Below are 23,474 nucleotides of genomic sequence, written 5' to 3'. Positions count from 1 at the left end.
TGAGGGGACGGGATAGCCCTTATCTGCCATTCCCGAGGTGCGAAGGGCCCTGGGAGCGATGTGCGGAGGGGAGGGTGGGTGCTCGGTGCTTCAGGGCGGGGTGCTGTGCGGAGGGGAGGGTGGGTGCTCGGTGCTTCAGGGCTGGGTGCGGGGGCTCCCACCCGACTCTTCCCTGGGGAAACCTCTCCTGGCAAACACTGAGAAGAAAATAAACCCTCAGTTCTTTCTCTGTGTGGGAAAACCCTTCCGAAAGGTTTAGAGGCTCCTCCAGCTGCAGGAGCAGGATGGCTACTCGCTATTCCCCGAGGAAGGTTTGAGGCTGGAGGACCCACTGCATGCTCCCCCCCCCCCCCCGTCTCCTTGACCCACCACGCTTCGAGAGGAGCCACATGAGCCGTGGGTCCCACACTACACATTCACATGGGTCTCAAACACGGTCTTTTAATAAAATCTTTTAAAAGAACTACAATTCATACAACAACGAGAGGTGTCGGGAGAGGGGCAGCAGCCCATGGGGAGGGGCAGCACAGGACATGGGGACAGAATCTGTGCTGTGACAGCCTCTGTCAGCCACCCCGCCAGGGACAGGGACGGTAACGGCCCCATGCCACCACCATGTCACCGGCACGTCCCTGCCACTGCTGCCTGCCCTGCCTGTGTCTCCCTGAGCGTGCAATGGCTTCCGTGAGTGCAAGAGGTCACCCCCATGCAACAGGTCACCTGTGGTCATGACAGACCACAACAGGGTCTGGACATGAAGCCACAATCTGTGAAAAGTAACTCAAACCCTGTCCTGGGCCTTCTGCTGGAAGGTCACGGCCAATGCACCCGGGAGGCTTTGGGGAGCAGCACTGGGCTCCGAGCAGGGGCGTGTTGGTGAGGGCTGGTGAGCCTGGACACTGGTAAGAGAGGGGTGCAGGGGGTGTCTGAGGCCCAGGAGGTGCCTGAGATGGAGCAGGGGAGACTGTCTCCTGCCTGGAGAGTGCGCAGTGCCAGACTCCACAGGGATGCTGCCAGGGCGTGGGCTCCATGCCTTGGCTACCCCTCCCAGCCACCTCTGCTCCCTCCAGTCCTGCTCCTTCCTCCCCCACGGCCACATAGGCTTAAAAACAAAATCCTGAAGCCTTTTTCTGAGTTTTCACCCCACCAAGGCCTGGGGTAAGAAAAAGCTCATCCTCTGCCAGCACCGCCTGGCATGGGCTCCCAGGCCACAGCGGCACTGGGACTGTCTGTGCCCCGGGGCAGCATCTGAAGGAGCATCCTGGAGAGTGATGCCAGCACCTGCTTGAGCCACTCCTGGTCCTGCCCTTGGCTCCCAGAGCACTGTCCTGCTGCCAGGGGCTGCCCAGGCTGGGAAGGAGGGGGTAGAATGGGCACTGAAGCCCTTAGTGATGCCACTTGCTCCAGGGAAAGGCTCCATCCCTGGGCAGGCTGGCAGCCCTGATGCCAGACATGAGCATGCCCAGCCCTCCTGGCCCTCTCCTGCTTTCTAACCCTCTCTCCATCCCTGTCCCAGCTGCTGCATATCAGCCTAGCTGCAGCCAGGGCAGCAGCCCCCTCCTTAAAGCCAGCTGCAAAGAGACAGTGCCGCAGACCCCCCAGTTTCTGTGCCAAAGCAGCAGCCACCCCCCACGTGTAGGGCTGGCATGTCCCCGAGGGCAGTGAAGCAAAGGGCAAGGCAGGGACGCGATCACAGCAGCAAAGAGGACAAGGACGCTGGAAACGGGGGCAATCCCCGCTCCCATAGCTGTTAGTGGGTGTTTATTGGGCAGGCGTCGAACAGTCTGGCAGCGCGGGGTCTGCGGCCCTTGGCCCGGCTGTGGGTGCCCCTCCGGCACGGGCCGCCCCGCCGGGCCCCGGCTGCAGGCACAGTCTGTAGCGAGCTCGGGTGCAGGAGTCTGGAGGGGTGTTACTGGTGCGACTTGAGGTTGGAGAGGTGTAAGGAGGAGTCGTCAAACAGCGGGTTCCTCACTTCCATTTCTCCAGTCTGCCATGGTGGAGGGAGTGGGATGGGAAAAGGAAAAGGCAGGAGGTCAGAAAACAATTGGGGTTCAGCTGCCCCATTCAAAGGGGTTTGGGTCTGAACCCCAACGTGGCAGGGACAAGGGAGGTGACCTAGTGGATTGCGATGGGGTGACACACACCAGGACCCTCATCACTCCTGAAAAGGTGCTGCTTCCCTGCCAGGTGGGGCTGGGGGTGCTGGGGTAGGGTGATGTGTAAAACCCAAGGTCCCAGGTGGAATGGGACCCCACAGCTGGGCTGGGGATTGCAGGACAGCATTCCCAGGGTGGCTGTCAGGAATAGGGCTCCTTGCTCAGACTGGGGACCCCAGGATGGGCCCCCCAGCAGGAGTGGGGTGCCTAGTCGACTGCCTGCCTCCCTGCCATCAAGTGCCCTTTAATGGGCCTGTAAAGACCCAATGATGACCCTCCATCTGGGCCCTGATGGCCGGGCTCCGCACCTATTACCATGTGAAAGGCCTCTCACCAGCGCTCTCACCAGCCCTTTGTGCTCTTTGTACCCAGAGCTGTTAGAAGGTGCCCTTTCCCTGGGTCCCCTGCCAGGCAGTGAGGATGTTCCTGGCTTTGAGAGGTCACAGGTCCATGCTCCAGACGCTGGGGTGGCACTAGGACTAGCCCCTCCACTCCTGGTGCTCAGGAGCCTGAAGTGACCGTGTCCCTGGCACCACAGGGAAGGTGGGTCAGATGTGCCAAGGGCTGCCCTCGCTCTCTGCTCCCAGGGAAAAGCCTTGTGCCAGAACATGCACTCCTGCCCCTGGAGAGCTCCAATGAGAGGGAGCAGAGGGGTTGGACTACCTCAAGGTTTGATGAAGAACATGTGGAAAAAGGTCCTTACACATCCCAGGCACGTGTTGGACTCCCCCTACATGCACAGGGACCCCCAGTTCCCCTGCGCCCGCGTACCGGAGCCAGCCCGGGGCACTCATACACAGTGAAGTCTCCATCCTCATTCTCCTCATCAGAGGATGCAGAGTCCGGCAGCTTGGGCTCCTCTTTATGCCTGTGGGGGAGAATCATAGAATCAGATGGGTTGGAAAGGACCTCTGAGATCATCAAGTCCAACCCTTGATCCACTACCGCCGTGGTAACCAGACCATGGCACTAAGTGCTACATCCAGTTTCATCTTAAAGAGAGAGAATATAGAGAGGGGGTGAAGCCCAGGGATTAGGGGCACCCCAGTTAACGGCAGGACATGCTGTTTGCTGACGGGTTGCTTACTTCTCCAGGGAGATCATCTGCTGCTTTTGGTGCTGGTAGTGGTACATCTGGGCGCTCTGAGCCAGCGTCTTGTCCCCGGGCTGCAGAGAGAGCAGGAACAGCTGTGACCAGGCTCTGGAGTGCCCCAGCCTGGCTGGTGGGGGGCCTACACCATGTGGGAATCCCTCCAGCAGAGCACCAAAATCCCCACCGGGAGGGACATGCCTTACCGAGATCTTGTCGTAGGGCAGGGGGCTGGCCACTCGCTGGGTCGAGTAGTCTGCCTTCTGTGCCAGCCTGACCTCCTTCTGCAGCCTGCCGGGGAGGGGAATCGAAATCATGGAATCACTAAGGTTGGAAAAGCCCTCTAAAGTCATCAAGTCCATCAGAAACTCAGCACTGCCAAGTTCATCACTAAACCATGTCCCCAAGTGCCACATCCACGTTTGTTGAACATTTTCAGGGATGGTGACTCCACCACCTCCTTGAGCAGGCCTGTTCCAGTGCCTGACCACCCTTTCTAATATCCAACCTAAGCCTCCCTGACACAACTTGAGGCCATTTCCTCTTGTCCTGTCACTTGTTACCTGAGATGGCACCCATGACAGGTGGCACCCCCACGCATAGCCGCCTCTATCCCATGGGGCCTGGGCACGAGGCACCAACGTGCTGGGAGTGTGAGCACCCAGTGCCACAGCAATGCCCACAACAGGAGCCTGCACCTGGCATGGGGATGTCTCACCACTGTCCTCCCACCCCGGCCAGCAGACACCATGGCTGGGGGGAACTGGCAAGGGCAGCTATTGCCTCTCCTCCAACCCCTCATGCCTAGGAAGCATGGGAATACACTGTCCAGGGCACAGGGACACCAAGGGACTTGTTGGCATCAGCAGCCCCGGCTCACCTGCACCAGCAGACGGCTGCCACAATCAGCGCCGAGATCCCGGCCACTGTGCACACCACGATCAGCCCTGTGGAGGCAGAGGGGACACCAAGGGACAGCAGATGAGCCAGTGGCACAATGCCACCAGCCCATGCTTCCCTGGTGAGGGTGTGAAACCCCTTCCCACGAGTCCCTGGGGTCTCACCGAGCACCACGTTGTCATTTGCAGGGATGGGGGATGCCTCCACTGGGTTCTTCTGGACCGTGGCAGTGGTGGGGAGGGTGGCGGCTGCTGTGGTGCTGGTGGGACCCTGCTGCAGTCGCCCCTCTCTCAGCCCACTGGCCAGGCGCTGTCTGCTGCCGTTGGGCACCAGCGTGGCTGCAGGAGAAGGCAGAGCTGTGAGCAGCTGCCGGGCAGCTCTGGAGGGCAAACCAGCCTGGGGTGCAGGATCTGGCTGCCATGGGGTCCCTGGTACCACTGGGAGTAGGGAGAGAGCACTTACTTCTGGGTCTGCCATCCTGTACCAGGTGGTGGTGAGGAGCCTCTTGCCTGGCCAGCACATCTGCCAGAAAATCAATTTCTGCCTCCAAGCTGGGAATGGAGGTCCGTCCTGCGGGAGAGCGTGGGCATGAGGTGGGCACTGCAGGGTGCAGCCGTGTGCCCACCCCCAGACCCCCTCAAGAAGGGGCTTGCATCCCAGCTCCAGCAGACACAGGTGGTGGTGAGTCTGAGCCCCCTCAGACGCAGCCCTCCCAAAGCTGGGACCTGGGACCCATGTGTGTCCTTGCTGCTTTTGGAGGGATTTTCATCCCACCAACGCTGGAGGCTGAAGGAGCAACAGTGTCTGCCCCTCTGACAGAGGCAGCAGGTCCTGCAGATCCTGTGAGAGCAGGCAGGGTGCCAGCATCTGCTGTGCAGGACATGCTTCATGTCCCTGCCCCTAGGGCCACACAGTAGCCCCGAGTGTGGAGGGATGGGAGCTGGACCAGGACAGACACCCCACCGCTGCCCCTCTGACGCAGGGGTGAGGAGCAGCTCCAGCAGGGTGAGTCGCAGGCAGGGGACACCTGAACACTGGTTTTCACCCCAAATTATTTTTTACAGCCCAGGGGCCCTGGAGCCACCCCAGAGCAGGGCTCAGCTGGGCTGTCCAACAGAGTGTGGGAGCCCTCGCTCCAGCGGAGGGGCTGATTTCTGCCTGGTAGGATGTAGCCCCTTTGGGAAGGGAGTAGGGGTGCCCCATGCAGCAAGGAGCACCCTGTATCCCCAGGGGCTGGCCCAGCATCTCATGGGTGGCATCTCATGGGTGGCATCTCATGCACAGTGCTCACCAGGGACATCCAACCTGCAGAGGGCTCCTGTGGCATCAGGCATGGGCAGGACCCCCACTCTAGCCTGGAGTTGCCCACCCACAGGGTGACAGTGTGGAGCAGGAATGGAGCTGCTCTTCTCAGGCTCACTGAGCAGAGTCCAGCTCTGACACTCACCACTGCTTTTAACAGGATTAATCTCAATTTCAAAGGCAGGAGACATCCCTGTCCTATCCCTGTTCCCATCCCAATCCCCATCCCTATGCCTGTTCCCTCTGCCCATATTCAGATGGAAAGCCCTGGAGGATAAATCCAGACATACACAGGCAAGATGGTACCGGCAGCTTGATTCCCAGGTGAGACACCTGCCCTGAGCTGCTACAGGGAACAGGGGGCCAAGGCTGAGCCCCAATTCCTGCCTGACCGTCCCAGGAACAGCAGGAGCAGAGATGCTGCAGTGGGTTGGGCATGCTGGGGAGGAACAGGACAGGTAGGGTATGGCCGAGCACACAGGGCACGCAGGGCAGGGACAGGGCACACAGGACACACGGGACATGCACAGGGCACTCAGAGGTGCAGGCAGGGCTTGTGCAGGGAGCGGGTGCCCTCTCATGGTAGGTCCCACTGCCACCTGCAGCAGGATAGCACAGCCAGGATGGTGCAGAGCCCTGTAGCCCCTCCCCTCTGCCCCCGGCCCCTCCTGGGGGCTTCTCCCTCCTCAGGGCTCAACCCTGGAACACACATCGAGGTCTCACCAGTTACCGTGATGTTTTGGGGACAGCAGTGACCAAGGAGAGACAAGTGTGACTTCTGCCCCGGGCAGAGGAAATTTGAGGCTGACGGTGTCCACAGGAGGGCACAAATCCATTGATTTCTATAGTCCTGCCCCAGGATGGCTGATACCCTCCTTGGTGCCAGCAGCCCGGCAAATGGGAAAGGGGGAACCCCCCTATATGTGAGCTTAGATCCCCTTTTCCCCCTTTTTCCAAAGTGCTTCCTGCAGCCTGGTGGGTCTCTATGCTGGTCAAGCGGAAGCAGGCATGGGCCTCACCAGCCCAAAGCACATCACTCAAACCCATCACAGCACAGACACATGCAGTACCATGATGTGCATGGGATTTTGGGGGGCTCAGACCCCTGCACAAGACAGCACCAGCCATGTGCAGGCAGCCAGCTTGTAGGATGCACTGCATCAAGATTCTATGCATCCCATCTCACCTCTGTGCTGATGCTGTCTGTGCTGGGTATGCCAAGACCCACCCCCAATGCCACCAATGGCAGGAACACACCACTCACATGCATCGCTCTTGAGACCCCAAATGATGCTTTTTATCCCAAAAAGCTGCTCTCGGGAGAGGATCTCCAGCTCCTGCCAGGGATCCGGCAGCAGCTGAGATCCCGGTATCAGCGTCAGTAGCAGTTGCAAGTGGCTCAAGTATCCCTAAGCACACAGCAAAGGGGCGCTCCCTTTAAAGGGTTAGGCATCCTTGAGCCACAGCAGTCCCCTCTGTTTGCCTTGCATCCCCCCCAGAATGCAGCTATCACAGCCCCTCCTCATCCTTGCAACCTTCTCCAGTGCTGCTGCCAGATCAAGGTACAGGCAGGATGTAAAAGCCCTCATGGAAAAAAAAAATTGGTGCCTCCCCGTCAAGAGGAGCTGGGCATCCTCGGGATGCTAAAATAGAGGATTTGGGAGGGGATCCCCCTTTTTCATTTACCCTAGTACCCACACTTTTGCTGCCACAAGCTAGTGGCATTGCATGGGACAACAGAATGGGGTTGGGAGAGACCCAGATGGTCACTATCCTCCCAGGGTGGGTCCTCAGAGCATGGTACCGTGGTCCTACATCTCTCCGGGTGAAGATACAACTGTGGCTGCATTCTTCAGAAAGGAGCTGGGTTGCTATGGAGATGCCAGCGCATGTGCAGCCCTTCTGAGAGGGGAATTTGCTTCCAAGACTTCATATTAAAAAATAAAACATACACAACTGCCAAAGCCATTTGATACTTGTGGATAAGGAGCCTGTGGCAGGGGTGATGAACCCCTGATTGCTGTCAAATGCCAAGCCTGGACCCCATCCCCATGCCATCACCTCTCATCCCCTCCAGCCATCACTCCCATTTCAGCCAAAGGGCCTCACTTTGGGGTCTCCCTTCTGATTTACAGGTTGATGCTCCTGCCACGAGGAACAGCACTAAAGGCATGCTGGGCTCTGCCATCCCCCATGTGCCCACCCAGGCTGAGCCGTGGGCAAAGAGCAGCTCTGGTTGCCCCCCGACAGGACCCTGAACGTGCTCAAGAACATAAAGCAATCCCCCAAAATCCAGAGGCCCCCTCCATGTCTGCATGGAACTCAAATACAAGGGGAGCTGCCTCTCTGGGTCAGTGACTAGCACTTTTCCATCCTGCCTGGCACAGGACAAGCCACCCTGCATGTTTTTGGAAGCTCCCCAGGACTTGGCACCCCACTTAGCAGGAGGCTTTTGGGGCCAGCGGGAGCAAAGAGCAGATGGAGAAGGGCAGGCAGGGGGGGAGATGCTATAATGCTCTGCAGCAGGAGGTGGTTCAGAGGTGCTCCAGAGCTGTCACCTTGCATCCAGATGGTCTCCAGCAGAACACACCAGGAGCAGCCCAAGGGCATGGCCAGTCCTGGCCTCTTCCTCAGACACAGAGGCTGCTCCACTATAGTTACAGGAAAAATAATTGTGTGGAGCCCTAATTACGGTCTTAATTCACCTGTGCGTCGAACCTGCATAAAACCCCACGACAAAGGGGCAGGGACAGCTCTGCCACAGCTTTCCAAGCATCATGAAGAGTTGAGGGTCATGCTAAAAAATGCCTGTGCCTGGCACTGTCTTTGCAGCCAAACTGGGGCATAAGTGCCATGGCTACACTGGCAGCACCCTCCATCTACTGCAGCAGCAGTGGGATGGGTGACCATGGGCTGCCGCTCCCAGGATGCTGCCTGTCTCTCTCCCCACTGGCACAGTGCAGCCACCCAGGCTGTCACGGCCCCTCATATCCCTCCGGAAAGGAGCCAGGAATAATACCCTGCACAGCCTTTGGTACCCCAGTGTGCAGGCAGGCACGGTCCTGCCTGGCGCTGCCGACTCCAGCCCTCCTGGCACAGATGCTGGGCATCACCCAAGGAGGAGGCAGCAGCCCTGAACTACAGGCCAGTGTCTCAACTCAGCCCTGGGGTGGGTGAGGCTGTGGGCACCCATTTGTCTCGACCACAGAGTCAGCACAAGTCACAGCTCTGTGTGCTGAAAACTGCCTCCCTGCTCCTGCAGAGCCTGCACCCTGGAACAGCCAGGCAGACCCCAGAGAGCCCCGGAAGCCACCTGGGCCCCTCCTGTCCCCAGCGGTCCTGGGACCCTGAGGTGCTGGCAAGGCCACATGCAGTCACCCAAGGAGGATGCATGGGGAGCAGAGTGGGGTCCACATGCTCCTTGCCAACCCCAAAACCACCCCTCAGCTGCAGTGAGCAGAGTGAGAGGGAGCAGAGCAGCCATCCCCACAGAAATATGGCTGCCATGGAGAGGAGAGAGCAGAGGATGGGGTGCTGATGGGGCAGGGTGCTCCCTGAGGCACAGAACCTCCCAGAGCTGCAGAGGGGAGGGGCAGGTGTGCAGGCAGGGGGTGAAGGGACTGCTGTGGAGTGGGTGCACCTACCACTGGGTGAGAACTGCTTCTGGACACAGCGCCCGTGGTCGTCCTCCTGGAAGGGGGGCAGGCAGGGCCCACAGGCACCCGACCCTGGTGGGCAGAACTCTCGGCGCTGCAGGGCACAGTCCAGGCTCCGGGGACAGGACACTGCTGTGGGGACAGGAGAAAAGAGCTCAGGAGGAGGAGAGGGGTCAAATGTGCCTCCAGGTCTGTCCGTGGCCTCTTGGAATGGGATCCAGCTGCCCCAGGATGCTCTCGCTGCAGCTCCCAGGTATGGAAGGGCTTCACCAGAGCCACCCCTTGGCCCTGCTTTGCCTCCAGAAAGCTATTACTGGCTGCAATTAATGACAGGCTTAACGACCGAGGAGTTGGACTCGATGATCTTTATGGGTCCCTTCCAACTTGAGATAGTCTGTGATCCCATGACCTGCAAGTTTGCTGCCTCAGGGAAGAGCAGCCAGTATCCATACTCCCAGACTTCCAGCCCCAGGATTGTCACCATCTCATGGTAGGATGTGTTACAGGACACTCTGAGCCCCACAGATCTGGCAGTGACCAGGGTCTCCCACCCCAGCCTGCCCCACACAGGGATCTGAAATCCAACTAGCACAGACTGAAGCTCGTGTGGTGACTGTCAAACCAAAAGTCCCAAATCAACCCCCCAAAGCCTCAGTAGGGCTGTGACAGGTCAGTGCTAGCACTGGCAAGTAGGATCCCATCCCTTTGGCATTGCCCAGGGGAAGCAGTGGGAGCCAGCCCTTCCCAACACTGCACCCCAAACCTCCCTCGCAGTGTCATGGGGTGTCTCATGTCCATGTCAGCTCCGGGGCACTTCCACTCCCTGGGAACAGGCATGCGCCCCCCATGCTCCACCTCACCTGACCCATCAGACCACGGCAGCGCTGTCATGGCCGGGAGCACCCTGGTTCATCACCCCAGGCAGGCTCAGGCCAGCGGGATCTCCTAGGGGGACACAGAGTCTCTGTGTCCTGTACAAAGCTGAGTCCTGGACTGGGTGATGGTGGCCAACCATGTGCAGAGCTGGAGGGAGGAACTGTGACCAGACAGGACAGTGACACACAGAGCCAGGCTTCAGGTGTCACCTTCAGCGGGGGGCTGCAGGGACACGCTGGGGGCCTGGTTTTGATGGTGACACTGCTGGTCCTGCCACAGCATGAGCATGAGTGTCCCTCCCTCACAAGCTGGTGGCAGTGAGGAACCAGGTGACCCTCAGTATGCCCAGCACTCAGGCTGGGCACAGCTGGATGGGAGGCAGAGCTGGATTGGGGGACAGCTGGATGGGAGACAGGGCTGGATGGGGCACAACTGGATGGGGAGCAGAGCTGGATGTGAGGCAAAGATGACGGCACAGCTGGATGGGAGTGTGCAGCTGGAGGGGGCACAGCTGGAGGAGAAGTGCAGCTGAATAGGGAGCGCATTTGGATGGGAGGCAGAGCTGGATGGGGGCACAGCACACAGCTGCCCTACCCTGCCCCTCACCTTGCCACGCATGGCCATGCCCACAGTGTTCCTGCAGGCAGCACTGGGTAGGGAGCAGGGCTGTGGGGCTGCACCGGGAGCAGGGCCAGGCTGGCCGCCCCCGGGCTGGCGATGAGTCACAGCAGGAGCTGCTTCCAGCACCAGCCCACGCACCCCAAGCCAGCCCTGCCAGCCCTTGCCACCCACACTAGCACCAGCAACACACCTGCCATCTGCCTGTCCTGCATCCTGGGGATGGCAACACTGGGGGGCAGCCCTGGCACCGAGCACCCCACGAGGAAGGGCACCCCAACGCTGGGGGCCCTCCTGATCCCCATCACTACAGCACACCAGGGGGCGAGGGAGGCAGCACCCTGTGCACACTGGAGAGTCCTGGAACAAGACGGAACTGCCAAGACACGAATCATGACAGTTCTGCTCCCCCGGCAAGGGCACAGGAAGGATGTCACCCCAAAGCCAGATGAGTGGGATATGCCACCCACAGCAACCCGCCCTCTGCATGGCCATATTTCACCATCAAACTGCTCACCAGAGGGTGCAACCCCTACTAATGGCCCCCAGCCTGCTCCCCACTGCATCCCCTGAGGCACTCATCACTTCCCCTTCTGGCTGGCAGCGTCAGGGGCAGAGCTGCCCTCACTGCAGAGGTTTCTCCTGCAGCAGCTGCAATTTTAGGGCTGGCTGAACCCCACACCAGGCACAGCAAGCTGGAGGGTGTTTGCTCGTGCTGGGAGGCAGAGCCCACTCTGCCCGTGAGAGCCAGGTTTGCTCCCTGGAGTTGCCATGGGCCTCGGCCAGGTGGCTGGGGGGCAATTAGTGCTTAATGGGAAAATAATCAGGTGTTTAAGCACAGAAATAGGACTTGGTTACTGGCTGCACCTCTCTGGGGTTACTCTCAAGGCCACTCCGTTTAAAAATGAGGGGCAGGAAGATGATGTGGCACTGCACAGCCCCAGGCTGGGGACACGCCACAGCCACGTGGGTCACTGGGGGGGACACCAGAGTGCCTGTGCCACAGGCTCATGCAAACACTTCCCCCAAAACAGGTGCTGCCAAAAGCTGATGACTGGTGGAGTCACCCTGCAGTGCCAGACCTCGACAACACCCTCAGAACCACCTTGGGGAGTGGGAGGGGCTACAGGGGCAGAAGCCAGAGCACAAGCCCCAAGCCAGAGTCCAGCAACCAGGTAAATAAATAAAGCCCAGGCTGGATCCCAGCAAAGGCTGTTATCTCTGTTTGAAGAATGAGCTGTGCTTGCCCAGCTGTCACAGGCTGCAATTCAGAGCTCCCCATGTGTCACCAGTCAGTGGATGGTGAGCCGGCATCACTGCGTGGGCACCCCATGGGCTGAGGGGGCCCACAGGGCTTTGCCACTCTCTAAGCCCACCTCAAAGCCCAGCAGTGAGAGCCCTGTGCTGGTGGGAGTGGGCACCTCAATGCCATGCTACGTGACAGGGACTGAGTGCCGTGTGTGCCAGAACCCAGGCACCACGGGGGCATCTCCACCCCTGACCACTGTCACCCTGGGGGGCTGTCACACCCTGCCCCCCCATGCTGCCCCAGCCCTGCACACCCATACATGCCCTGGGGGGGTAGGTACCATCTGTCCATTCTCAAGCGGGCAGGTGGTGGGGTCCAGCTTCCATGTTGGGTGTACCCGAACCCTCCCACCGCCCCTTGGCTCCCCAGTGCCCTGGCCACAGGTTCACCCTCCTGAATACCCACCCAAAGGTGGGTAATGGGACTGGCACAGCACATGGGTCCCAATTCCACCCAGCTGTGGCCATGTCACCACCATGCCACCCACCTGTACCAGCATACCCGCTGCAGCTGCCCCATCTTGCCTCTGCACCGGTGAGGCTGCTGTTGAATCTGGGAGAGTTTGGGATGCCCCCACCCCAACCACGCCCCCTGCTTGGCATCAGTGCAGCCCAGCAAGGCCAGCCCACAGGTGGGACGTCAGGAGAGACTCAGGCTGGGATCCTGAGGGACAGGGATGGAAGGGCAGCATGGACCTGCTGGCAGGATGGTACAGACCAGAGGAGCGAGCAATGACATGGGGTGCTGGGAGGAGGAGGATGCTTCAGCTGCTGTCACTGCCCTGCCATGGCGCACAGCTCCCGTACAGGTGGGCAGCAAGCCCAGCCCAGCACAACTGGGGTAACCCCTTAAACCAAGCTGAGGGCTGTGCCGAGCCGCCAGTGCTGGAGGAGGTGAGTGGCTCCCTGCAGACAGGATCCCAGACAGGAGCTGAGCCCAAGGGCAGCAGGTGCACAGGACACCCTGCAGCCAGCACAGACAGTGGGTGGGCACAAGCTAGGGACACATGTAAGCAGGAACAGACCCGTGCCCAGGAGGAAATGTGGGTGTGTGAACTGCAAGATGTGTGTCCATGGCCCCTGGATGTGTTATCCATGGGGGAAAGCTGAGCACAATCCCCCATCCCCAAGTACCCACCCTGGGGAGAGCCATGCTGGGCACCCGGGGTGGGACTCGGGGACAGCAGAATGCTTGTGACAGGAGGTGCCTGGGCAGGGCATGGAGCCGCTGGCAGTCACAGCCTGGGTGAAGCAGCTCTTCCACACTCGTGCCAATACATATAAGTGAAAAAGAAACAAAAATAAACCCGAGGAGGACATCTGGGTGGCCAGGAAGCAGGGACTGCCCTCGCTGCATCACTGCCGCAGACAGAGAGATAAAAGTGAATGTAAGAAGACAATTAAGTAGTGCTGAGCACTGGTGTGGGTGCTCACAATCTCTGCACCAGCAACACCTGCCCACCAGAGCAACCTGCCCGGGACCACTGGGGTCCAGTGGCCCTATGGCAGCAGGATATGCCCCTGGTGGGACATGGGCACTGAGCCAGGGCATGGGGGTATATTGGGGTGTCTGGGGAACAGGGATGCAGGTCTCCCTCCCGTGTTGAGGCCCTGCACACTAGCGCATGACTATGGCTGAGGAAAGACCATGGCGAGGATATGACAGAGCCCCGGCAGCGGTAGCAACCCCCATCGGGCCTGCAGTGGTGTTGTGTCTGCCAGCTCCACTCCAAGGTCACTCCTCCTCCTCTTCCTCATCCTCCTCCTCCAGCCAGGTGATGTGGGAGCTGCTGTGGGCCCTGCCTGCAGCCTGCTGGCCCTCCCAGCAATTCCTCTGCCAGCTGGCACTGTCTGGGGCTCCCTCCTGGCTCTACAAATTGCTCCTGGCTCTGAAGAAGTGCTCTGGAGCAGGCCTTGGGCAGGCAGACAGGGAGGTATTGGGCAGGCAGGCTGATGTGATGCTCCCCACCACACTCCAGCCCCTGAGGTCTCACTTCCCCCTGCCCACAGCCTGTCCAGCAGCAGGTAGGAACAGGGGTTGCTGAGGCACCCCAACACCCCAGCTCCACTGCCTGTGCCCAGGAGTGTGGCCCCCCCAGGGGAGCCAGGTGGTCACGGCATGACTGCTGACAGCTGCGCTAACACAGCCAATGGCAGGCTGGATTCCTGGGGTACCAAGCCCTGGCACCACTCCTTTTGCACACAGCAGCCACGGATGACACGCCCTGACCACAGGGGTTACACCATGACTGCAGGTCAGACACTATGCTGGTGGCTGGGCTGCAGTCCTGGAGCAATCCCCGCTCCTGGGCACAGCTGGCACCACTGCTCAGGCAGCCCCCATGGGAGCCCCACCACTGCCAGCAGCTGCTCACATCACCTCTGTGCTCCTGCCCCCGAAAATGCAGCAGTCAAGCCCCCTCCCACGTGTGGAGGCAGTGGAGCGGGGCTCTGCAATGCTGACCCCGCAAGCTGGGAGTGGGGGGACGCTGGCCACATCATGTCACTGCTGGGGATGGAGCATGTGGCACAGCCAGGGCCACCAGTCTGGCCCCGCATCCTGCAGCAGCGCTGGGCCATGCCATGCCACCAAGAGGGAGCAGCTGGAAGTGATTGCTTTGTGCTTCAGCTGATTTGGTCAGGCAGAGGCCACATGCCACCAACTCCCATCCCCGAGGCCATCGGGGCTCACATCTTGGCTCCCAGCTGCAGCTGGTAGGCACTGAGATCTGGCTCAGCCAGCAGAGACAATCTCCAGCACAGCTTCTGTCATGGCCAAGGGACAGTGTCAGCAGCCCCATGATGCAGACTGGAGGACAAGGGAACCTCCACAGGGACCCCGTGGCGGCATTCTCCCTGCCTGTACAGCAAACACCTCACTGCACCCTGCTCCCAGGGAGGGAACGCTCCCACGAGCAACATCCAGGATTGATGGGAAATGGCTCCATCAGCACTCAACCCACACCCACCCTACTGCTGCTGCTTTGGGGCCACCAGCATGGAGCCCCGGAATACAGGCAGCACAGGTGCACATCCTTCTGCAGCCCTGAGGGCATCACAATGGGCTTCCAGAGCCTTGTCCTGCTCCAGGTTCAATGCCAAGGGGAAAGAGAGGGACAGGAGGGCTGAGTAAGGCTTCTGCAGAGGTGAGCAGATGCCAAACCCTTGGCATCCCCAAGCGCATCACCTCCCAACCACTGGTGTTCTCCCTGAGCCTGCCCCTGCTCTAGGGGAGACTCCATTTACAAGCACTCTGAAATCCCAAGTTGGTCCTGTGATCGTAGGCTGGGGCAGCACCAAGTAGTCTCCACCAGGCTGAGGGAGTGGGATTTTGTGTCATAACTGCTCAAATCCCCTAAATGGCCAGAAAAATGCCTGTTCCCTGCCCTGGCAGCCTGCCTACCATGCAAGGTGAAGGACTGGAGTGGTAGGGCTGTGGGAAGGGGAGATGGCACCTGGATGGATGGAAACAGCTCCAGCAAACCATGGATCCAGACACCAGCAGGGACTGGGCAGAGTCAGGAGGCAGCAGAAGATGTGGCCCTCCTTGCCTGTGGCAGGGGAGGGGGGCATCAAGCCAAGTGAGACCCCCTGGTACCTCAGCTCCAACACCCCTGGGCGCTGCCAGCCGCAGCTCCAGCCCTGCAGAGGCTGTTCTACATCCAGGATGTGCACCACTGCATTCCCCTGTGCCCCCACTGTACCAGGGGGTCTCCAGCCACAAGTGGCTTCAGATATTCAGGAAGAGAAGAAATAATAAAAAAAGAGCAAAAGGCAAACCAGGTGCCACATGCCACTTCCCTGGGGCTGCCCACCCAAACTTGCTGCTGGCTCTGCTTCGCCGACTGCACATCCACCCGTGTCAGGGACCCCAGGCTGCTCCTGGTGCCACCCCATTCCATAATGCACCTGGCTGCTCTTTGAACCACCCACTTCAGGTCTTGTTCATCAGGTTTTGCTGAAGTAAAAACCAGCAGGCTTCACACCTGCCCTGAGCCCACCGGGGCTGGGGATGGGACGGAGGTGGGGTTCTTTAATTCCCTTTTTATTGGGCAGGTTTGGCACCATGCCACAGGTGAAGCAGCTGGTGGCCAGGGCCACAGTGCAGAGCAAGCACTGGCATGGGGACCCCTCCTTGCATCCCTGGGGTGCTCTAAGACACCACAATGGGCAGCACAGCATGGTGCTGGACCCTTGCTGTGCTGGCATGGCAGGGAATGGGCAGCCCTGGCACCATGGACCCACCTGAAGTGCTGAGCAGTCTGGAGAGAAGGACTAGGGTCCAGCTCTTTCCTCTTGGCATTCCTGGGCACTGGCCCATCAGCAGGGCACCACCTCAAGGGCGCCCACCTGTCCAGTGAGCCACAGCAGAGACGCAGCCTCAGGCAAGCTCTCCCTGTGGAGCCACTGCTGATGGTGGGGAGGTGAGAGAGGGCAGCCCATGCACATGAGGAGCTGCCAGGCCAGGGGCCAGCACAGCTCAGCACAGCTCAGCACAGCTCAGCACAGCTCAGCCATCTGCGAGCAGCCATAGGCTCCCATGTGATCCCACTGCCGGGCTGGAAATACCCACCCAGAGGAGCAGCACCACTGTGCCCACCTATGCCAGATGCTCTCTGGCAAAGTCAAAGCCATCCTACCCCCCGCTGCGGCCCACGCTGTCACTGGAGACATCCTGCAGCCTTTGAGAAAGAGGCACTGGCATGATTTTGCTGATTAAACACCCTTGGAGATTGGAGGCAGTTTGGTCAGGGTGGGGAGTCTGCCTGTCTGCCCAGCTCCTCTCATCCACTCCTTGCTTTGCCACACCAGCCCTGGTGCTCCCACCAGCCCATCACCCTGAAACAGGCGTCTGGGGACACAGCCCCTTACTCATGGCTACTGGGCTCATAGGGGCTGACCTTTATGGCTTTAGGAACAGCCAGTGGAACAACAGCCTTTGGAACAAGGGCTGGCAAGGGCACCCCAGGAGGGCACCATGTGCCAGTGGACACGCAAGGCCAGAGGCAGGTGGAAACACAGGGGCCACAGCTCCCCACCCAACTGGGGCTGCACCTGTGGCTGCAATGGCTCTGACTCAGCCACTGCCAGCGATTAAGACCTGTGGGGTCATCATGTCCCATGGGGCAGAGCCCAGAAACTGGGGGTCCACGGGATGCACAGCTGCATCCCAGGGGTGCTGGTGAATGCAGCATCCCAGGGCTCCTGGAAAAGGACTGCAGATGGTGCTAAAAGAGCTGGACCCAGGGATTTGGGGGTTTATGCCCCATAGGAAGAGCCAGATCAGGAAACCCTCTCCATCCTAGCCAGGAAGGATGGCCACAGGATGAGTCACATTACAGCAGCTCACCAGGGCTGCCCTCTCTCCCGATTTAGCAGGTGGCTGGGAAATAATCCCCAACAGACGCGAGATGATGAAATCCCCGAGGCAGAGCTGCTCCTCCTGCACACAAGAGCTGTGGGCTCCCCAGGAACGCTCCACTGCTGACCCCCAGCTGAGCCCAGGCAGCACCCACAGGTGTTAAGGATGCACTGGAGAGCTGTACCTTCCATACCTCCTGTCTCCACCTCCAGCACAGTCTCCTTTCTACAGGAAGGGAAGAGGGGCCAGGATCCCAGGGGACCCCTGTCCCACCATGAGCCATGGTCCCTGCCAACCCTCAGCTGATATGTCACCTCTCATGTCACCCATCTAGAGAGATGGGTTCCCACCCAAAGAGCAAATCTCCCCCCACAAAGGCTTTGCCGTCCTCCATCCATGCAGGAGGGACCCCAGCACGCACCATGGTGTGCACGGGTTAAGATGGGCAGCTGCCAGCCCATGGTGCTCCAGCACAGGATAAGGCAGGGACCTGGACCTGCTCCAGCTATGTTTCCTTCCTTCAATTCAAAGCTCGCTCCAGGCACTTAATGGCCAGTTTCTTCCCGTTGCAATTCTCATTAGCTCACAAAGTGGCTAATTACAGGCCTGCAGCTGCTGTTCGGAGCACTGGTCACTCTGTGGCAGCAGCACTGGTTAACGTCCAGGCATGGAAAGGAGACGCCCCAGTATTGGCAGTGGTGCTGGGGCCAGGCCCTGGGGTTTTGGGGGGGCAGCTGGCCCAGGGGAGCCACTGTCCCCCTGAGTAGATTCGGAACTTCCTGTGGAGACCAAGCACCGGGGTACTGTTTTTGTGGAATCAATGCAGGGATGAGACTGATGGCAGGTACTGTACCCTGTGCCCAGGGACCCAGCACTCTGTACCTGAGGAGAGGCTATCCCATCACCCCTCCTGTCTCTGGGCACCCCCACCACCCCTCCTGTCCACAACATCCCCATCACCACATTGACACTCTTGCCCCCAGCAGCCCCCATCAACCTTCCCATTCCCACTGTCCCCACCATGCTATGACCCTTCCTGTCCCCAGTGTAGCCACACATCTCTTCCTGTGCCCAGCACACTGTCCATCCCGTGACCCTTCCTGTTCCTATTGCCCCTGCTACACTGTCACCCCTGATACCCCCAACACCCCTCCTGTCTCAAACATCCCCATCACCCCTCTAGTCTCCAGCACCCACCACCAACCTCCCTGTCCCCAGTGTCCTGATCACACTGTCACCCCCCTGTCCCCGCTCCCGCCTGGAAGCGCCTGTCAGGGCTAAGCCGATTACCTCCCTTAATACCCCCATGGCCCAGAAGAGACTTTTCAGGCAAACGTCCCCAGTGTGTCTTTCCTCTGTGCTGTGGGAAGAACCCAAGCACCCCTGGGGACTGAGGGGTCCTTGGGGTGGGGGACCCATCTCCAGAGCTGCCAGGGAAAATGCACATCCAAAGGACCTGACCCTACACATGACCCAGGCTCCAGGACCTCAGCCTCCCTGCCCAAGCTCCAGCTCTCCCTGCACCAGCACCCACAAGGCACGGCTGAGATGCACATGGGTTTGTGGGTCCCTAGCCAGCTGTAGTGAAAGGGATGAGGGACTTTCACCCTGTCTCTTCCATAAACTCTTCCTTGATGCTGATTCTGCAATTGGGATCACAGGTATTAGGAGCCTCTTTCCACCCATTTGCCCTCCTCAGGCCTGTGCAGGGAGCCCTGCCCAGGTCCCTGGCATGGGTACTGGCCTGCAGAGCCCCACGGGATGCCTGTGCCCCATGTCCCCGCTCCCCCACATCTAGCCCCCACTAGAGGTCCTTTCCCATGGAAAGGTGCCAGCTCAGCAAATGTAACCCTAGAGAACAAGGTGGGGACATTGTCTCCAAGAATAGAACTGCATGGAAAATTAAACTTGAGAGCGGCACACAGCTCCTAGGGGAGCAGCACCCCAGCTGCAGTGTGGGGCAACACTTGGTCTGCACCAGCGTGGCAGAGGACACCCTGACATGCAGCCATGAGGGGCTCAAAGGGATGGAGTGGCTGAGCAGAACAACTGCCCACTGCTGCCAACTGCTCCTGAGGGGACTTGGACAACCTTCACTGTGCCTCAAGAAAAAGCTGGGGCTGCTTTCTGCAGACCGATCCGCAGGATGTTGGGGTGCTCAGAGACCACCCCTTGCTCACCCACTGGGTAGAGCCCCAGGGAGCTCGGCAGGGCAGCCAGGCCCTTGCAAGCACCACAGACGCAGCACCAGCCCTGCTGCCTTGCTCCCAACAGCTGTCCCAGTTTCAATGGTCAGCATGGGGGTCTGTGGAGCCACTGTGCCCACTCTGCCCCTCACGCCTCCCCAGTGCAGCAATGGCCAAGCAGACAAAGGAAAAGCCAAGAGATGGACAATCTCACCCACAGGCTGAGCCATGGGAACTTCCCAGGGGATGGCTCCTGCCTTGCCGTGCCCAGCTGGGGACCTTGAGCAGTCCCTGCACCACCGCAGAGCTTGGGGCAGTTGGTATCAGCACCAGAATCCATGTTCCCACCTGCATCCCAGCAGAGCAGCACAAGTAGGAGCAGCAATGTGGAGTTGGCAGGTCACATGCGGCCAAATGGGTCACTTGGACTGGAAAGAACCACTCGGGTTGTGCTGAGTAGCTTCTCTGGATGTTTGGGATGTGAAGTGCTGACTGTTGTAGTGGGGTTGGGAGGTTCAGGATTATTAAAAGATGGGGTTCTAGCCCATCATCACATTTGTAAAACATTTCTTTTTATAATAATAATAATAATAATAATAATAATAATAATAATAATAGATAAAACTTGTCAACTCAATTACTTAGGAAGGGGGGAGAGTCTGGCTCTCACTCAAGTTCCAAGAAATGAAGCCATAAAATGAGGTGAGGCCAGGGCCCTTCCCAAAGCCAGGTGCACTGGATAGGGACACGTGGGAGAAAAACAGTTGAGGAGCAGCAAGCAAACCTAAACCACCCTGCAGCACCTCCAAAGCACTGCTGCCCTTCCTCCAGCTTGGATCAGGCCCATGGCAAGATGAGGATGTCACCGTGCCATGTGCAGCTGCATCCTGGGAGATGGCATCTGCTGCAGGGGCTCTGGATCACAGTGCTGGATGAGGAAGAGGAGATGCCAATCCCCACCTGAAAAAACTTTGATGAAGCCACAGAGGCAGGAGGACACGGGTATGGTGGTCCAGGACTTTCTCCCCCACTCTCTCCTTGCCCTTCAGAAGCCAGCTTCACCAGCACACCACAGACGGGAGCTGCCCCTGGCCCTACCACCTCCACCTCACAGCTGTCCCCAGAGAAAGCCAAGCTCTGCCCCACCCACCCAGAAAGGGCAATTATACAGTGGGAAGAAACAGTAAACGCTTCCTGTGCCCCACTGTGCTCAGTGAGGAAGGTGGTGGGGGCAGGACAGTGACTCCTTTCCCTGTCCAGCATCCCAGGGATGTTTCTCTAGACATCTCCAGGAGAAACCCGCCTGGAGCTCCCCACTGCCATATGCTGCACAACCTCGACCTCCCGGCAATGGGATGCTGCCATCAGGAAAAGCTCAAAGACGAGATGCCCCAGCATCTCACAGGGCAAAGAGGTTGAGCCAAAAATCCCAACCCCACATGCGCCAGCCAAGAGCATGCGATATCCCAGTGCTGGAGCAGGTTGCTGCTGCAGAGCCAGGCCCCTCGCGCTCGTCTCACCTCCAGCAGCACCCGCAAGGCTGGGAAAGGAGGGGAAGGGGAAACTACCCCCCTAGACAGCCCCCAGGTACAGCCACTCCACCAGCCCCTCGAGGGACCGCACCCCAGCAGCACTGCCAGCCCCGATGATCCCACACCAACCCCTTAAATTCGAGAGCAGCAGAGACTGTGCTGGATCACTGATGGCTGCATTGGAGCTGCCCGGCTCTCCTATCTGTGTCAGCAGTACCCCTGGCTGGGCCACCCCAGCCTTGGCTCGTGGGAAGAGGCGGAGTGCAGGAGCATCCCCACGTCCACCTCCAATGCCCCAGCATGGAAGCATCTGGATGTTTTGATCCACTGGGAGAATTAAAAATTATTGCACCTTCCCGCTGTCCCTCTGAGCAAGCGGGAGCACGGCAAGGCCGCCTGGGCCCCGGCTGACAGCAGGCTGCCTGCCCGGCGTCCGCCTGCCCAGCGTCTGCCCCGCCGGGAGCCAGCTCAAGGAAACAATATTGGATCCGCAAACAATGCTGGGAGCCAGGAGGCCCTTCCCGGCTCCTGCGCCAGCGAGGCAGAAAGCACCTGTCCGAGACAGGCCGTACCACAGGTCGGGACACCGCGCCTCCCCGGTGTGGGAGTGGTGGGCAGCCCCAGCCTTCCCCGCAGGCAGCAATGCTCAGGACCAGTTGGGGTTTTTCGGGTGGTGTTTATGCCCATCGCAGCCCTGCACACCCCAGCAGTGGGCACAGAGCGAGGGGACACGGAGCATATCCAGTGCCAGACCCCTCAGGAGGGGAAATGCCCTAACTCAGACCCCGAAACTCAAACAAATCAAACCTGAACGCCCCAAAACAATGCTTCAGTAGACAAGCAGGGTGGCTGAGGGTGGTGCTGTGGGGAGGGAGCGAAGTTCACCCATTCCTTCTGCCCCAGCAGAGAGCAGAAATGTCACCATCACCGGAGCAGCCCCGCGGGGGAATGCTGCAGCCGCTCCCAGGGCGATGGGGCAGGTGGGCAAACAGGACTCCCTCCCAAGCAGCCCCCTCGGCAGCTCCCCTGGATGGCTCGCTCACAGCAGCACCTTTATTTGGTTTTTCCTTTGTTTTGATGGGGGTTTTTGTGGGTTTTTTTAGTATTTTTTCCTGCCAATAAAGGTGCTTCCTGTGGGCCGCTCCCATGACTCCATGCTGTCTCCCACTTCAAGATGCATATCTGTGGTTCCCTCCTGCCCCCCGCCAACATCTCAGGGTCCCTCCAGCCCCCCCAAACAGCTGCTGGGGACCAGCCCTGCGCCGCTGCCAGCCGCTGCCAGGTCCCCGCCTGAAGCAGCGGGCAGGAGGGTGACGGTGCGGCGCTGCCCGTCCCCAGGGAGCGCTGAGGGGTGTGAGAAACCCCACTGGGGCTACGTGGGGGGGCATTTCCTACCTTGCTTCCACGCAGGAACATGAGCACCCGTGGATGCTGATCCGTCGTGGGAGTGGGGATAATGGTGGAGGAAGGGGGGGGAACCGCACCAGGGTTCGTCGTGGGAGGGAACACGAGCATCCGCGGGGGCAGCGAGAGGACATGGACGCAGGTTGGCGGGGGAACGGAGAGGCACTCACCGGCACGGACGAGGCGCAAAGGGCAGGATCCGAGGGCGGCGAGCAGCAGCAGCAGCGCTCCGCGGCGGGCGGCAGCGCCCCGGGCCGCCACCATCGTCCACGGGCACGGCGGGCGCGGGCCCGCGCGGCTGCGGGAGGGGGCGGGGCCGGCGGGGGCGGGGCTCCGTCTTCGCATGGGCCACGCCCCCTCTCCAAAAGCCCCGCCCTCTCCTGCTGCTCCGCTGATGGACTGCCCCGGCATCGCTGATCCCGAAGGGAGATCTTAGAGCCCCTTCCAGTGCCTAAAGGGGCTCCAAGAGAGTTGGAGAGGGACTTGGGACAAGGGCCTGGAGGGACAGGACAAGGGGGAATGGCTTCCCACTGCCAGAGGGCAGGGTTAGATGGGATATTGGGAAGCAACTTTTGGCTGTGAGTGTAGTGAGACACTGGCACAGATTGCCCAGAGAAGTTGTGGCTGCCCCATCCCTGGAAGTGTTCAAGGCCAGGTTGGACGAGGGTCTGAGCAGTCTGGTCTGGTGGAAGGTGTCCCTACCCATGGCAGGGGGGTTGGACTACATGGCCTTGAAAGGTCCCTTCCAACCCAAAGCAGTCTGTGATTCTGTGCTGGGGATGAGGGGCTGGGAAATCCCACCTGTGGGTCATGTTGTTACTGGGGTAATGCTTGGGCTGGTGGCAGGAGGCGTCATAGCCCTTCCTGCTCCACAGCTGTAGCACCTGGCTGTGAGTGCTGAGTTTGTCAGACCTCAGTTGCAGCCACTGGCCTTGATTAGAGTTGTGTATGACCAAACCACCCCCTCCCTTCCCGGTTAGAGGAACATCTCTGGGTCACTACAGGGCAAGCTCCCTTGCAAAACCTCTTCCCACATCCTGAATTAATTTCACATCTGTAGGGTTTGTTTTCCAACCTCTATATC

The 23,474-nt window shown here is 59.7% G+C and overlaps 1 protein-coding gene across 3 annotated transcripts; it reads right to left on the bottom strand.

Annotated features, from left to right (window-relative positions):
- Positions 1 to 421: 421 nt before the first annotated feature.
- NPDC1 (neural proliferation, differentiation and control 1) lies at positions 422 to 22,681 on the bottom strand. 3 transcript variants are annotated; one of them, XM_027720453.2, is made up of 9 exons: positions 22,561 to 22,674; positions 9,093 to 9,236; positions 4,609 to 4,716; positions 4,311 to 4,484; positions 4,127 to 4,193; positions 3,453 to 3,537; positions 3,244 to 3,323; positions 2,928 to 3,024; positions 422 to 1,987 (listed from the first exon to the last, which is right to left on the bottom strand). In XM_027720453.2, the coding sequence occupies exons 1-9, from the start codon at positions 22,652 to 22,654 to the stop codon at positions 1,910 to 1,912; spliced, it is 927 nt and encodes a 308-aa protein (XP_027576254.1). In that variant the 5' UTR covers positions 22,655 to 22,674; the 3' UTR covers positions 422 to 1,909. The 3 variants fall into 3 exon arrangements, with proteins under 3 accessions (XP_027576254.1, XP_027576253.1, XP_027576252.1); XM_027720452.2 differs by having other exon boundaries at positions 3,244 to 3,537; positions 9,093 to 9,233; positions 22,561 to 22,681; XM_027720451.2 differs by having other exon boundaries at positions 3,244 to 3,537; positions 22,561 to 22,680.
- Between the last annotated feature and the right edge of the window lie 793 nt (positions 22,682 to 23,474).

The sequence above is a fragment of the Pipra filicauda genome, unplaced genomic scaffold (genome assembly GCF_003945595.2).
Source record: "Pipra filicauda isolate LSUMZ 115617 unplaced genomic scaffold, ASM394559v2 scaffold562_size295421_pilon, whole genome shotgun sequence".
NCBI lineage: Eukaryota > Metazoa > Chordata > Aves > Passeriformes > Pipridae > Pipra > Pipra filicauda.
This window is presented reverse-complemented; position numbering and strand designations above follow the sequence as displayed.

Coding starts and splice junctions, on each gene's coding strand:
- NPDC1 (XM_027720451.2), bottom strand. CDS start 22,654: ATGGTGGCGGCCCGGGGCGCTGCCGCCCGCCGCGGAGCGCTGCTGCTG. Junction 4,717..9,092: donor GAAGCAGTTCTCACCCAGTG/GTAGGTGCACCC, acceptor GCTCTCCCGCAG/GACGGACCTCCATTCCCAGC. Junction 3,538..4,126: donor GCAGCCGTCTGCTGGTGCAG/GTGAGCCGGGGC, acceptor CCTCCCCGGCAG/GCTGCAGAAGGAGGTCAGGC.